At 38.8% G+C, this 16,465-nt stretch overlaps 1 protein-coding gene across 1 annotated transcript in view; it reads left to right on the forward strand.

Moving 5' to 3' along the window:
* The first annotated feature begins 405 nt into the window (after positions 1–405).
* The window catches only part of EGLN1 (egl-9 family hypoxia inducible factor 1), a 104,474-nt gene continuing 88,414 nt past the window's right edge, over positions 406–16,465 (forward strand). Inside the window, exon 1 of the mRNA XM_053711115.1 lies at positions 406–1,677. Coding sequence (XP_053567090.1) covers positions 799–1,677 — 879 coding nt within the window. The 5' untranslated portion in view covers positions 406–798. The remainder of the gene's footprint in view (positions 1,678–16,465) is intronic.

Raw genomic sequence — 16,465 nt, forward strand, 5'->3', positions numbered from 1 at the left:
TGGTTTAAATGTTTCCCTTCAGATATAAAATCTTTAAATGAAAAAAGCAAAATTATATAATAAAAACGGAATAGGGCTTGCATATTACATTATTAATGGACAGCTTAATTGCGTTACTACAGTGCATATCTGAAATTTCTGTTTGGGTTATTACTTCCCGTCTGTCTATGCAAGTTGGGAGGAAATACTTCATAAAACTAAATGTCCAATCAAAACTTACAGTTTCAAGGCTATCTGGGCAGTGTAGTACAATTCAATAGAAAGCTGCATGCTTACATAATGTGAATGTTAAAAGTAAAACTACATTTCCCAGAAACCAATGCTGTATTATAGAACTGAAAAAAATCACATGGTATTAAGAAACCAACCAGAAAGTAGGAAACATAATCAGAGAGAGGCCAGCCTGTCACTCCCACAGTCTCTCTTGCTTCTGCCCATCCCCGGCAGCTCTGATGTAGTGTCAGTTGCTAACAAGAAGACGTGTTTTATGTTGCTTAAAATATTACCTGTTGCTGATCTCTTTTATTTTTTAGTCTACAATGTTTACATGTAGACAAAATGGAATAAAACCGCCCCCTGTGCAAGCTTTTAGTTGGATGACAGCTGAAATTATTTTAACACATGTGTTTTGCTGAAAATGTTTAGCTCTTATGCAGCTTGATACTTTTTATTTTATTTGGGATTTTTATATTTTTCTGAGAAGGTAAAAAACAGTTAATATTTACCTTGTTTCTCAATTACATTTTTTTGGTGGGCAAAGGCCTATTTCACAACAGCAGGTGACAAGAAGCGTTCACTATGGCTGGAGGTGGCAATGATGGGGGCCATAAAAGCACCAGTCAGAGTGAATATGACCACCAGTACTGTGAGCTATGTGGGAAGATGGAGAACTTATTGCGTTGTGGCCGATGCCGGAGCTCCTTCTACTGCAGCAAAGAACACCAGAGACAGGACTGGAAAAAGCACAAGCTGGTTTGTAAAGGAACTTCTACAACTAACCCTGCACCAGACTCTGCTCACATTGCAGTTAATAGCAACCCCCAAAAACAACAGAACCAGCTTTCTTCCTCATCTCCCCTAGCAACGTACTCCTCAGACATTAAGTCCCCAAGTGAGGCTGCAGCAGTGGGCGCTGAAACTTTGGGAACTGAAGCTGCCACAGACAGGGCAAGGGGTGCTGTCATACCAGGGTCTGGTGGAACAAAGCAACAAGAAGTGGTAGTTGGTGGGGCAACATTGAGGGCCATCAAGGAGGAGGATTATACACAAACATCTGGGGAGGCTGGGGGTAGCAGCGCAGCAAGGCGAAGGGCGGACGAATTAGGGAGGCCGAATGGTCAGGCTAAGTTGCTGTCCCAGAAACTTGCCCTGGGGTACATCATCCCCTGCATGAACAAACATGGCATCTGTGTGTTGGATGATTTCCTGGGGCAAGAGGTAGGGGAGAAGATTATCAGTGAGGTGAAAGCATTGCATAGTACTGGCCGCTTTACAGATGGGCAGCTTGTGAGCCAGAAGAGTGATTCATCCCGTGATATCCGCGGTGACCAGATTACCTGGGTAGAGGGTAAGGAAGCTGGCTGTAAAGCAATAGGGGATCTTATGAACTGTATGGATGATCTGATCCGACACTGCAATGGCAAGCTTGGCAACTTCAGGATTAACGGCAGAACTAAGGTGAGACCCACATGATTTCCACCAGTTATGATAACAAATTGTCTACCCTTTAATAACATGCACAACATTTAGTTAAACTGACTTATACAAACACGATTATACAACTTCTATTGCAATTTTAGATATAAAATTATTTGAACGGCAGAATCTGTTGATTATCTACAAATAATCAATAATAATAACAATAGATGCAGATTGGATTTAATTTGTACAGCATTGAAATTTAAAAGGACAGTCTACTCCAGAATTGTTATTGTTTAAAAAGATAGATAATCCCTTTATTACCCATTCCTTGGTTTTGCATAACCAACAGTTATATTAATATACTTTTTACCTCTGTGATTACCTTGTATCTAAATATAAATATATATATATATATATATATATATATATATATACCCTGTATCTAAGCCTCTGCAGACTTATTTCATTTATTTTGACAGACTTGTATTTTATCCAATCAGTGCTGACTAAATATCTCCACGGGACTAAGTACAATGTTATCTATATGGCACACATGAACTAGCACCGTCTAGCTGTGAAAAACTGAAAATCCACTGAGATAAGAGGCAGCCTTCAAATGTTATGCCCTATCTGAATTATGAAAGTTTAATTTTGATTAGACTGTCCCTTTAACAAACAGCGGGTCTATACTATTTGTACGGTAAATTAGTCTTGTCCAATCCTGGACAAAATACTGTATCTGTATAACCTATGCATGATTATTATTATTATTATTATTATTATTTTGATGTAAGAGAGCACAAATTGTCAAAGATACTGCATTTTTGTATCTCTAAATCACTGTATTATGCCAGCCACAGAATGGCACTTGTGCAAGGTAAAACTTGCTTATATTTAGCTTAAAGGGACAGTAAACAATCACGATTTTTGTTACATAACTCAGTGGCGGTCCACGGCACATTGCTCTCCTTCAATGAGGTGACTTTTGCACCTCTAAACCAATAGCGCATGTCAGCTGGCAGTGTTCTGTAAGCACGCACGGCTATTGGTTTAGAGGTGAAAGCAGCGCCTCATTGGTAGAAGAGCGATGTGCTGTGGGAGGCTGGGGCCGCTGAGTTTAGCGATCTGCGGCGGCACACTCAGGGTGAGTTTAGCACCTTTTTTACATATCTGATCACTTAAACTCCACTTTATTTTTAGTGATGGTAAATCCTAGCTTTTGTTAAACGCTCTGATTTATTATCACTTTGAAGATAATGAGAATCTCACCTCTATAAATGATGTTGATTTCTATTTTTAATCCCTCAAAGCCCTCCTTTCTGCACTGCTTTTTTTTTAAAAAGACAAAAAAAACTTGTAACAGGGTTGCTTTCTAATCGCACAAATGCGTTGTTCACCTTAATGTAGCACACTCCCGTACTGGTTAAAACTGCTGTTTTATCCAGCACTAGAGTGTTCTATGTTAAGGTGAACAGTGCAATCAAGCAGGTTGTGATTAGACATCAACCATGTGACATGTTGATTTTTTTTATTATAAAATGCAGCACCAGAAAGGAAGTCTGTGAAGAATACGAGAGGATTTTTTTTTTTTGTGGGGGGCGGCGGTTGATAAAATATAAATCAAAATAATTTTTAAAGTTGAGACACACCTGCTGCACACACATACAAAAATAAGTGCTTACTGTCCAATTAATAAATCTTTATTTAATGGTTGCTTATGTATAAGTAGTTAAGCACAATATTTTGTATGTTTGTTTTGGCACATATATGAAAAGGTTGAACTCCCCCGTTGCTCTAGGTATTCATTAAACACATTGTACGTACTTGCTAAAGGTTGTGTGTCATACGTTTTTGTTCAGGTGACTGTGGATTTTTACTTCGTGACCCTATTTTTACGCTTTGTCTGAAAATTTCTGAAGTAATATATTACAATATAGCTGCAGTTTTTGGTGAAGTGACTAAAATGTGTGTGTACTTTATTCCTTATTGTAGTTAAAGGGACACTAATCCCCAAAAATGTCTTTCATGATTCAGGTAGAGAATACAATTTTAAACAACATTCCAATTTACTTCTATTATCTAATTTGCTTCATTCTTTAGATATGCTTTGCTGAAGAAATAGCAATGCACATGGGTGAGCCAATCACACGGGGCATCTATGTGCAGCCACCAATCTGCAACTAATAAGCCTATCTAGATATGCTTTTCAGCAAAGGATATCAAGAGAATGAAGCAACATAGCTAATAGAAGTAAATTACAAAATTGTTTAAAATTGCATTCTCTTTCTAAATCATGAAAGAAAAAATTTGGGTTTAATGTCCCTTTAAACCTGACACCACACACTCCCTGAATGGCAGTTTGGAAATGTGGTCACCCTATATACCAGTGATAAACCTGATGAGCGCAAACACCCGCGATAAACCCCCTCTCGCGTTACTGTTAGCGCTCCACTTGGGCATAATAGTGCGATAACAAATGCTCTAATACATTAGAGCATTTTCATCTATGCATAAATGATTGCCTCTAACCATGGGGTATAACACATTAGAGCATTTTATTGTCAAACAATCGTTTCCAGTTAAGATCTAGAAAGTAAGTGGAGTTCTCTCAAAATGTAAATGGTAGGAACAAATACCTGGAGGTTATGCAAAGATATTTGAAATACACATGTCTATCCTGAGTATTATTTATAAAAAAAATATAAATAAATAAAATAAATATATATATATATATATATATATATATATATATATATATATATATATATATATATATTATTAGAAAGGTTGATGGGCAAATTGATAAACTAGATGGACCTGTTTGTTTGAATGTAGTGGCAACATGTATGTATCTGTTTATATCAAAACCGTTATTCTTTTTGGTGGGAAGGGGGAGGGTGATCAATTCAGTTGCTAATTACTTTGGTTGTGGCATTATGTAAAGTCATTTCTAAAAGAGAACCTGCAGTCCGTATTTAACAAGCAGCGGTCATCAGACCGCTGCTTTCCTAACCTTTCGCCACCTTCAATCTCCTCAGTCTCGTCCGGCCGGGAATATTGACAGCTCCTGCCCGTGCGTGATTGGCTGTGCGCAGGCAGGGGGAGGAAATGCACACAAGCGCAAAATGACGCTTGTGTGCAATTCGGAATTCAGCCCGTCAGAGGCGAGCTGCAGCGGACAGGGGCGGCGAAATTACCCGCAGGTACTCACCATTGCACACAAGCGCAATTTTGCGCTTGCGTGCAATCCCGCCCCCTGCCCGCGCACAGCCAATCACGCGCGGGCAGGAGCTGTCAATCTCCTCGGTCGGAGTCGACCGCGGAGATTGAATTTCGCCACCTTAGAGGTGGCGAAGAGGTTAGGGAAGCGGCGGTCTGGTGACCGCTGCTTGATAAATACGGCGAGCAAGTTCTTGTGAGAACTTGCAGCCGTAGAGCTTTGGTAAATCGAGCCCTTAGTGCTATTGCATTGTCTTATTATCTTGCATTGGTTGATTATGCAAATCTACTGTGTTGACTGGTTCTTTTAACCTTTTTGAAGAAGTTAAAATAGATTTGCAATAAAGATATGTTATTTATGTATCTATCACATTGCAATCTACCACAGCACTGAGATATATTTGTTCAAAATTTGCAAATTGAACATCATTAAAACAACTGAAGCATCTTTGTCATACTTGGAATTATAGCTAGGATCACTAAACACAGTATAATAGCATAATCGATGAATGCATAATAATGAGACAATGCAAAAGCACTTAGTTTGAATTTCAAATAAAAATGTAGTAGATTTTTTTTTCTGACAAATGTCAAAGTTAGTTACATTTTCCTTCCTAATGCATCAAGTGACAGCCATCAGCCAATCACAAAATGCATTATACATATATCCTGTGAATCTTCCACATGCTCAGTAGGAGCCGGTGATTTAGAAAGTGTGCATATAAAAAGATTGTGCACATTTAGACAATGGAAGTAAATTAGAAATTTTTTGAAAATTGTGGGCTCTATCTTAATCATGAAAGTTTAATTTTGACTTGAGTGTCCCTTTAAAGGGACAGGAAACCCCAAAATTTTGCTTCATGATTTGGATAGAACATACAATTTTAAACAACTTTCCAACTTACTCCAATTTATCAGATCTGCTTCATTATCTTGCTATCCTTTGCTGAAGGAACAGCATTGAACTACTGGCAGCTAGCTGAACACATCAAGTTAGCTAATCACTAGAGACAAATGTGTGCAGGCACCAATCAGCAACTAGGATGTAGGATATGTGCGTATTCTTTTTTTCAACAAGGGATACCAAGAGAACAAAGCACATTTGAAAATAGAAGTGAATTTAAGTGTCTTAAAGTTACATGTTCTGTCTGAATCATACAAGTTTAATTTTGACTTTCCTATCCTTTTACGCTCTAATGTGCAACATGTTGATTTATTTTACAGTGCTTACATACTATTTCTAATTTCAATTGAAAATTTCTATTTCAAGATCAGGAAATGCGCTATGTGCATTCTTACATGTGGCAGCGGGGCTGCAAGATATTCATCTGTCAACAAGTCAATTGTAAGCAGCAGCGAACACTGTGTCAGCTAGAAAACTTTTAATGGGATATCAAACAGTATGAGATTGTAATCTAAAATAATTTGTTTTTAAAAAACTTTATTTAACACGATTTCCATGCAGCCCTGTTTGCACAGTTTTTTTTAGTCCTTAATTGTCTTCTTCATAAGAGAAAGAAAAGGGGAAAAACTTAAGTGTTATGGAGTTTATGAAAGCTAACAAACTTTATAGAAACAATCTTTACACTTATATAGTCAGTATTTAGAATTTTAGACAGTTAATATAATTGTAAAAATGCATCTACATACTATTCTCGGACTTTGCTATGAATACATCATTATATCTAGCATGTCTATACTGTTTAATATCCCTTTAATTACCACTGTGGAGATCTTACATTGAGAGACATTACAAACTGTTAATAAAGAAATGCAAAATCTAAAAATCCCAGGACCACAACATAAAATGTACTTTTCACTCCTTTTATTGGGCTACACTAAATATTAAATACATTTAATGCACTGCCTTCTAATTATGGGTGGCTCCATTTTGGAACATAGGTTTCACTTCAGGTATCTAAAGGAGAGTTGCGGCACGTGCAAACACACCAGCCCTTGAATGCAGTGAAAGCTAGAGTTCAACATGGAGGCAACCATGGCTAGAGTGAGAAGGCGAAAAACCTCAATACTATGCTAATGTCAGCCGTTTTGGAATCAGTCCAGGGTTTAACCCAACTGCTAGCGTGAAAAGTAAAACACACGCTAGCACACTGAGAAATAACCAGGACGTGACCCACTCAGGAAACAAATAAGGTAGGATACAAAAATAATAAATGTTCTTTTAAGCAGGATAGCAACAAAAGAGTTAGCGTCCCTTTAAGTAGAATTGATTCCAACAGACAACAAAGTTCCTTTAAGCAGGTTTGAAGTAAATGAAAAGAAATGTCCCTTTAAGCAGATTTGCAACAAACAAATGATTAATGTTCTCTTTAGCAACTTGTAAAAGTAAATGTCCCTTTAAGCAGGTTTGCAACAAACAAATGTTAATGTTCTTTTTAGCAGCTTGTAAAAGTAAATGTCCCTTTAAGCAGGTTTGCAACAAACAAATGTTAATGTTCTCTTTAGCAGCTTGTAAAAGTAAATGTCCCTTTAAGCAGGTTGCAACAAACCAAAGATAAATGCTCACTTTAGGCAGGACTGAAGCAAGATAGAGACTGTAGAAGACTCAGACATGCAAAGGAAAATATATCCAGGAGTGTTTGAGGGTCAAGGCATAAGCAAGGTCAGGCAGGCAATAGTCAGTATCCAGGAGTCAGAAGAAGGGTCTAGGCATAAGCAAGGTCAGGCAGGCAATAGTCAGTATCCAGGAGTCAGAAGAAGGGTCTAGGCATAAGCAAGGTCAGGCAGGCAATAGTCGGTATCCAGGAGTCAGTATAGGAATAAAGAAAGCAAGGTCAGACAGGTTCAGAATAAGTACTCACAGCACCGGAATTAATCAGACAAACGCGCCCTGAGAAGATCTCCCGCCGTGGTTTAAAAGGCAGGAGCGGCGACGTCATCAGAGGGAGTGTCGGAGGACGCGTCACGTTGCTAGGCAACGTGACGTTATTCACAGAGAGAAGATCCAGGAGCCGCAGTGACACGGCGATGAACGGAAGGATCGTGACAGCTAATAAATTGTATTTAGTGTTTAATGTCCATTTAATCTGGGGGTGATCAACTTTGCCACTCCAGAGGTTTTGGAACTACATTTCCCATGATGCTCAGTCAGCTTAAAGTGTCTAAGCATCATGGGAAATGTAGTTCCAAAACCTCTGGAGTGCCAAAGTTGATCACCCCTGATTTTAATCCTACAATGACTAGTGAGACTTTCTGGTATGTGTGTGTGCACACGTTAATCATATCTAGATATGTATGAAACATATGAGTCATCACAGTTGCTATACACAGGACCTCTGTCTCTTTGAGCAGAGTCAGAATTTGAATCCTGGTGCATAAGGCATATTTAGATATGTGGTAATAACATTTTGCTAATATGTGTATTCTTGCTTGAATGTCTTATCTGCTGTCAGAATCTGTGTTTCAGGAAAACACAAGGTTTAAGTAAAATAGAAATTATATTTAAATGTTGTCACTTAAAACTTAGGTTTGACAGTTTTCCTGTTGGGGTATGAAAGAAGCTGCATTCCTTTGTTTGTATATGTTTCGTGCTGTCTGTGTAAACGTTGTGTTTAAGATTACAATACAGTAGAACCTGCATAGGTCCTATCTGTTAATTACTAGTAAAACAGCCTTTGTTTCATGCTACCCTGTAGCCCCTATGAGAGTCTCTGATTGATTAGCTGTCAGAAGAAGCTCTTTCTTGCATGACTATCTAAAGCCATTTCAGTTTTAAATAAAAAAAAAAATACTATTTATAATCTTTTGACTTGCGTTTTAGCCAATTGCTAATAAATAACTCCACGGCCGTGAGCACAATGTTATCTATATGGCCTTCATGGATTAGTAGTCTCTTCAGGGCCGGACTGGAAAATCAGACCAGCCCTGAAAATTTGTATAGACCGGCCCAGCCACCCCCCCTCCGCCCAACCACGCCCCCTTCAGTCCAGCCACGCCCCCTTCACCCCAGCCCATACAAATTTTGAAACTTTCCAGAAATAATGCGTCAGTATAAGTGCACTAAACAGCAAAGAATATATTATTTGGATAAAATACAACTTTACATTCTGAAATCACTTAATGAAACAATGCGGTGGATATGTAATACAGGCTGAAAGTGTTTTTAATAAAAAGTCTGCAATCCTAAGTAGTATTATAATCAAGGTATAATAATACACTAAATACCAACCATAATGTATTTTAATGATAGTGATATACAGTGATATACATATATAGTGATATACAACCATATTGTATTTTAATAATAGTGATATACAGTGATATATACATATATAGTGATATACAACCATAATGTATTTTAATGATAGTGATATACAGACTGTATATCACTATCAATTAAATACATTATGGTTGTATCTCACTATATATGTATATCACTGTATATCACTATCATTAAAATACATTATGGTTGTATATCACTATATATGTATATCACTGTGTAATACAGACAGTGATATACATATATAGTGATTAGTGATATACAACCATAATGTATTTTTTTTTATTTATTTTTTTGAAAATTAGCTTTATTATGTAAAATAGAAAATGTGATTTACAACTTTTGGAGACACAGCTCCATATACTTATACATGAATAGCTTGACATTGTACAAAAAGGCTCATTAGCTAATTAGTTTTAACAAAACAACGTAACTTTGGACCGGTGCAGCCTACATCTAAATAAAGACCACTTCATCTAAGTGTTCATGTGTAGTTTTATGGGATATGTAAGGACTCTCTATTGATTACGCTCGTTAGGTCACTAGCCAGTGAAGGGACTATATGGCTACTCTGTGTATTGATACTATACCCAATACTTTCAGATGTGAATTTGTAGCTAGACTATTTGTCTCTAATATAAGATTCCCAAGTTGTCAGGATATCTGAGTACATGTCCATTCTGTCACTGTTCATATAGTAAAGCTCCTCGAGATGGATAAACTCAGATACCCTTTGCACCCACATTACTTTTGTGGGGGGGTCTTTTGCTTTCCAATTTTTAGCTATTAAAAATTTCACGCTATTAACCATAATGTAGAATAATTTGAGAGAGGGTTTATGTTTTATTTTAGGAGGTTTGTTTAGTAACCATAGCAAAGGGTCTAGGGGAAATTGAGTTTCCAAGATGTCCACTATTTCAGTAATCACAGCCCTCCATAGATTTTGGATAACTGTGCACCACCACCACATGTGAGTCATGCCGCTATTAACGTGGCCACACCGCCAGCACTTATTGTTAGCTCTATGGTATAATCTATGGATTTTTTGAGGTGTATAATACCACCTATGGAGAATTTTCAGATTGATTTCTAATGCAGCTGTGGAGATAGAGGTTTTCAGAGTGGATTGGACTATATTCTTGCCTATATGTTGCGGGATTGTTATTCCTATGTCTTTTTCCCAGCTATCTAGGTATGGTAAGGGTTGTCCTGGGAATGGGGTGATCAATATCTTATATATCGTCAAAAGTGTGTGCCGGGTCGGTGGGCATCTAACACATAACTGTTCGTAATTAGTCAACGGTCTAGTCATGTTTGGAGATTGTTGGTGGGATGTGATAAAGCTGTGGATGCGCCTATATGTGAACCAGTTAGTGAGGCAGGAAAAGCCTTGTTGAATTACAACCATAATATATTTTAATGATAGTGATATACAGTTATATACAACCATAATGTATTTTAGTGATATACTTTACAATAGCTGTTTCAGCAACAAAAGGGGTTAATTGGCTAACCGGCTTTGTCTCAGTCAAATTGCAGCAGCACCTTTCTGTTAACAATGTATATAATGCAGCAGCATAACCCCAAGAATTAAGCAGCCAGACCCAGAAATAAGTTGTTTGCACCAGCCTTAACGTGCGCCTGCCCCTCATCACACACAACACACACAGCACTAGGCCTGGAACTCACGGCGTTGGCGGTCAGCACAACCTCCCCCAGCCACACAGCATGCCGTGGGGTGTGCAACCTTACTCTACTACTGGAGGCGTGCGGAGTGTGCGTGGGGGAGGGGACTCAGGGAGGCTGGACGCTGGTGCTTGTGGGGAGGGTGACTAGGCTGTCTGGGGAATTACGACGCAAAGGACAATGGAGACAATGGGGGTATACTAACTGGCAGCGGCCGCTCAGTCACAGTCTCACACACTGTCACTCACCTATGATGATTTAATGAAGGTAGTGACTGACTGTGCTGCTCTCCTCTGCTGCTGGCCCGGTGTGGTGCATGCTGCAGTTGCCGGCCCACCAGTGGGCCCTAATGGCCCGGACCACCGGGATTTTTCCCGGTATTCCGGCATCCTGGCGCCCCAATCCGGCCCTGGTCTCTTGTTGTGAAAAGCTAATAAAAAAGCTTGTGATTAGAGGCTGTCTGTAGTGGCTTAGAAACAGGCAGAAACTTAGAGGTTTAAATGTTATAAAGTATATTAATATAACAATGTTGGTTGTGCAAAGCTGGGGAATGCGTAGTAAAGGCGTTATTTATCTTTTTAAACAATAACAATTTTGGTGTTAACTGTCCCTTTAACTTGTCAGGTCCTTTCAGGTCATTTCTAGTTTAAAAATTTTGTGCTCTTATTAACATGAGCATATAAAGTTAGCACACGGCATGAGAACTAGTGCAGCAAAGGGGGTAAAGTTGTGCAGCGATGGCAGCAAATTGTAAACATATATGACTATATACATATATATTTGTGTTAATATGTGTATAGTCATATACATAAATATTTACAGGGAACACACAGTTCCCATAGCCCGAAATGTAAAGGCACACCCGCCAACTTAAAGGGACAATAAACCCAAATTTTTTCTTTCATAATTCAGATAGAGCATGCAATTTTAAGCAACTTTCTAATTTACTCCTATTATCAATTTTTCTTTATCTTTATTTGAAACAGAAAGCCCAGAACCCTGGACAGCAGGTTGGTAACCAAAAATGGTCCGGCATCTAAACTTACATTCTTGCTTTTCAAATAAAGATATCAAGAGAATGAAGAACATTTGCTAATAGGAAAAAATTAGAAAGTTGCTTAAAATTGCATGCTCTATCTGAATCATGAAAGAAAAAAATTGGGTTCAGTGTCCCTTTAAACCCTCATAACTGCTTTTTGCAGTTATTTTATTAAAATCATAATTTATGCTTACCTGATAAATTTATTTATTTCCGGATATGGTGAGTCCACGGAATCATCAATTACTAGTGGGAGTATCACTCCTGGCCAGCAGGAGGAGGCAAAGAGCACCACAGCAAAGCTGCTATATATGTCACTTCCCTTACTTATAACCCCCAGTCATTCAGCCGAAGAAAAATGGAAAAAGAAGATACCCAAGCTAGAGGACACAAATGATTAGGGAGGGACAAGACAGGTAATCTAAACAGATGACACCACTGCTTGAAGAACTTATATCCCAAAAGAAGCCTCAACTGAGACAAAGAATCAAATTTGGAAAAATAAATGCAAAGAAAAAACAAAGTTGCAGACTTGCAAATCTGTTCCACAGAAGCTTCATTTTGAAAGCCAAAGAAAGAAGAGACAGCCCTCGAATAAAGAGCCATAACTCTCTCGGGAAACTGCAACCCCACAGTTCTGAAAAGCAAACAAAGTTAACTTCTCAACCAGAAAAAGAGAAGTAGCAGTAGTTTTCTAATACAGAGAAAACAAACAAAAACAGAAGCCCGCACAACATCCAAATTCTGCACACACGTACCTCAAAAGATAAGAATGAGGACACACAGAGGGAACAACGATTCCCAGACAATATTTCCACTTAGGATAAAAAACCCTCTTATCCAAAATAAAATAAAGTGAATCACACTGCAATGCCGAGAGTACCTAAACTTTCTGAACAGAAGATACAAAAGAAAAAACATTCCAAGATAACATTTTAAAATCTATGGAATGCTACGGCTCAAACTGAGCCTGCTGCAAAACCTTAAAAACAAGGTTAAAAACTCCAGGAGGAGCAACAGACTTTAACACAGGCCTGATACTAAACCAGGGTCTGACAAAAAGATTATACATCTGGTACATCCGCCAGACACCTGTATAAAAAAGAATAACGCAGAAATCTGACCCTTCAGAGAACTGACTGACAAAACGTACTCCAGAACGTCCCAGAGAAGGGCGAAACCCCTAGAAATCCCGACCCTACTTTCAAGAGTAGTCCATAGACTCACACCAATCAAGAAATTTACGTCATACCTTATGGTAAAATTTACCAATAACAGGCTTGCGAGCCTGAACCATGATCTCAATGACCGATTCAAAAAAATCATGCTTAGACAGAACTAAGCATTCAATCTCCAAGCTGAAAGCTTCAGAGAAAACAAAAGTAGGATGAAAGAAAGGACCCTAAATCAGAAGGACCTTCTCTCAGGAACAACCACCAAGGTGGAAGAAATACATCTCTGCTAGGTCATAAAACCATATCCTGCGAGACTATGCAGGAACCATTAAAATCGCCAGGGTATTTATCAGAGCAGCCTACCAATCTCATGCCCCTAAACACAACTTAGAAACTTGGCATACTGCCATCGACAACTCCAGCACCCCTTATGTGAGGGTTAACCTGGAGAACCCTCCGGGAGACCACTCCCCGGAATGAAAAATCTGACTGCTCAAGAAGTCCGCTCTCGGTATACTCTCTTGAACAGAGAATAGAGAACAAACTAGAATGTGCGCATCCGCCGAACAATCCACGCCTGTCATGGCAAAGGAACTCCAGGTTCCTCCCAGATGGTTAATGTAAACCACTGAGAAAAAATTGTGCAACTAGAACCTGAAAAACAAAAACTGAGGAGGAGCCATCAGAGCATTGCAGACCACTCTCTACTCCAAAAAGATTAAGGGAAGAGCAGGCTCCTCCCAAGTCCATAGTCACCAACCCAACAGGCTAGTGACCATGATTAACACATAGGAAAGTCTCCGGAAGCATGTGCCCCGAGACAGATGTACTTGAGAGAGCCAAAAAATTCTGTAGAATGCAGGTAAAGATCCCGCTACCTCTTGCAAGCAAAGCGGGCGCTCCACCATTAACTTGCTTCTCTGATTCACAGAGAAGAATCTCATGTTGACAGATCAAGATCTATCCTCCAAGACAAAACCACAAGATCCTTGGTCCACTATAGCATAAGACTCTCAGATGGATCGAGCAAAGGAATAATGTCCAATGAAGCAACCATCAGACCATTACCTCCATACATAGAGCCACTGAAGGATTAAAACAGAAGAGTGCCGAAAGAAGCAAGAAGAAAAAATCCTCTATTTCCTGACCTCTGTGAAAAATAATTTCAGAGATAGGGAAACTAATCTGGTCCCTAAGAAACTACCTCTGTAGCTGGACCAAGGGAGCTCATTGTCAGATACACTTCCATTCAAGGAATGAAGAGAGACAACAAGATCTCAGTATGAGAGTTAGCATCTTGAAAGATGGCGCTTGAACCATTATGATGTCCAGGAATGGCACCACAGCAATTCCCTGGAACCAGATCACTGCCAATACAACCCCTTCTGAGAACCATGGCAAGGCCAAAGGCAAGAGCCACAAACTGAAAGAGTTTGACAGAAAGGCAAACCTCAGGAACTTGAAATTACGCGTCCTTTAGGACTAAGGTCACTATGAACTGACCCTCCTAGTTCACTGGTTTCCAACTGAAGAACGGTACCCTGAGACAACCTGTTGAGACACTTTAGGACTACTATAGGATGAAATTCCTTAAACAGAAATTATAAAATCCTAGACCCTGTTCTCTTACAGGAACTGGAACTATCACCCACAGGGAAGAGAAATCCTACATACACTGCAAAAAAACCTCAGTTATCTGGCCCGTAGATAAAATTGAGAGGCGAAACCTGCCTCAGGCAGCAAAGGAATGACTACTAGTAACTCTGAAACACAATGTCCACAGACTATCTGGAACATCTTGCATCCATGTCTGAAGACAAACAAAGAGAATCAACTCCCCACTTGGACCAATTCCGGAATGGGGGCAAAATCCTTTATATCAGAACTATTCCTGTCAGATTAGGGCCAAAACAAGGTCTTACTCTTGTACGATTGCACCAGAAACTTGGACTCAGAGGAAAATCCACTGTCCATAATGCCCCGCGGACTAGAACAGCAAAGCCAGATATCATGTGGTTGGTAGCATCAGATATAAAGAATTGGCTAGCTTAAGAGCCTAAATTCTGTACTAGAGCTGCTCCAAATGAGTCTCTATCTAAATGGAATTAGAAAAGGCATTGCACCAATAAGATGCCGCCCTTGACACAGTGGCAATACAAACTTCCATGTAAGTAACCAGCTTAGTCCATTGATCCTGAAAAGAACAGCTATCCTCTCTAGAAATCGTAGTTCTCTTAGCCAGAGTAGAAGTGCCCTACTACTTTAGGCACAGTGCACCCTGATATTTAATAGCGACAACAACAGGAAACCAGTTTTTGAAAAGAAAAACAAAAAAAAAAGGATGGGGAAAAAAAAATCCCTGACTTCTCCCATTCCTGTTAAAAACCTACTAGCACTGTCTGGAACAGGAAAAACTTCCACAAAGGAATACTAGTATTTATAAAATTTACTAGATTCCTAGGGTTGACAACGACCTACGTATCGGAGTCGCCCCAAATTAGCCAAAACCTCCTTACCATACACGAAGGTGTTCAAGCTTAAATCTGAAGGATACTCCTCAGCATTAGATGAAGGAATTATACTGTTCGAATGTGATATATCACCCTCAGAAGCTCCTAGTGACTGCACCGTATCAGACTTATGAGGGATAGCAACATATTTAGCAGAAACCTTACTATCTGAATATTTAAATGTCCTCTTGCACTTTCCCTGAAAGAAAAGAAAGGCAGGTAACACCGCAGATATTGAGAGAATACCTGAGCTGCAAAATCTGCAGGTAAATACACTCCTCCAGAAGATTTAGAGGAATCGCAGGGCACTGCATGTAACGCCATGAAGGCTTGAAACGTTTAAGGAGAAAACTGTGGCATTGCCTAAACAGCATCATCCTGGGAGACATAGGGCTCTGAAGTAACGCTCTAACTCTACATCAATAGAGAAGCGAAGACGATTAAAACTAGCATAGTACATTATTAACCCTATCAAAAAAGGGGAATAAAGCAGCAATACTCAAACACTGCTTGCACCTTCTGAAGGTAAGCCAGCATGTAAAACACCAACAGAATTCTTTACTAAAGAATACAGGGCAAAAGAGGAAAAATAAAAATTTTATGCTAAAATAATATAATTAAACACTGTCACTTTAAGACAGAACAGCAGTCAGTGCAAGTCTAGCTAAAACAACATAAAGGCTGCAAAATTAAAGTCTTTATTATTTGCCTAAAAACGTAATTCTTTGCACCAAACAGTATATAAAACATTAACTATAAACTATTATACAAGGGTGCATCTGGGAGATAACTTTTATATAAAAGAGTGTGTGTGTATATATAAATAAATATAAATAAATTAAAAAAAAGAGTGTGTGTGTATATAAATAAATATAAATAAATAAAAAAAAAAGAGTGTGTGTGTATATATAAATAAATATAAATAAATAAAAAAAAAAGAGTGTGTGTGTATATA

The sequence above is a fragment of the Bombina bombina genome, chromosome 4 (genome assembly GCF_027579735.1).
Source record: "Bombina bombina isolate aBomBom1 chromosome 4, aBomBom1.pri, whole genome shotgun sequence".
Classification (NCBI taxonomy): domain Eukaryota; kingdom Metazoa; phylum Chordata; class Amphibia; order Anura; family Bombinatoridae; genus Bombina; species Bombina bombina.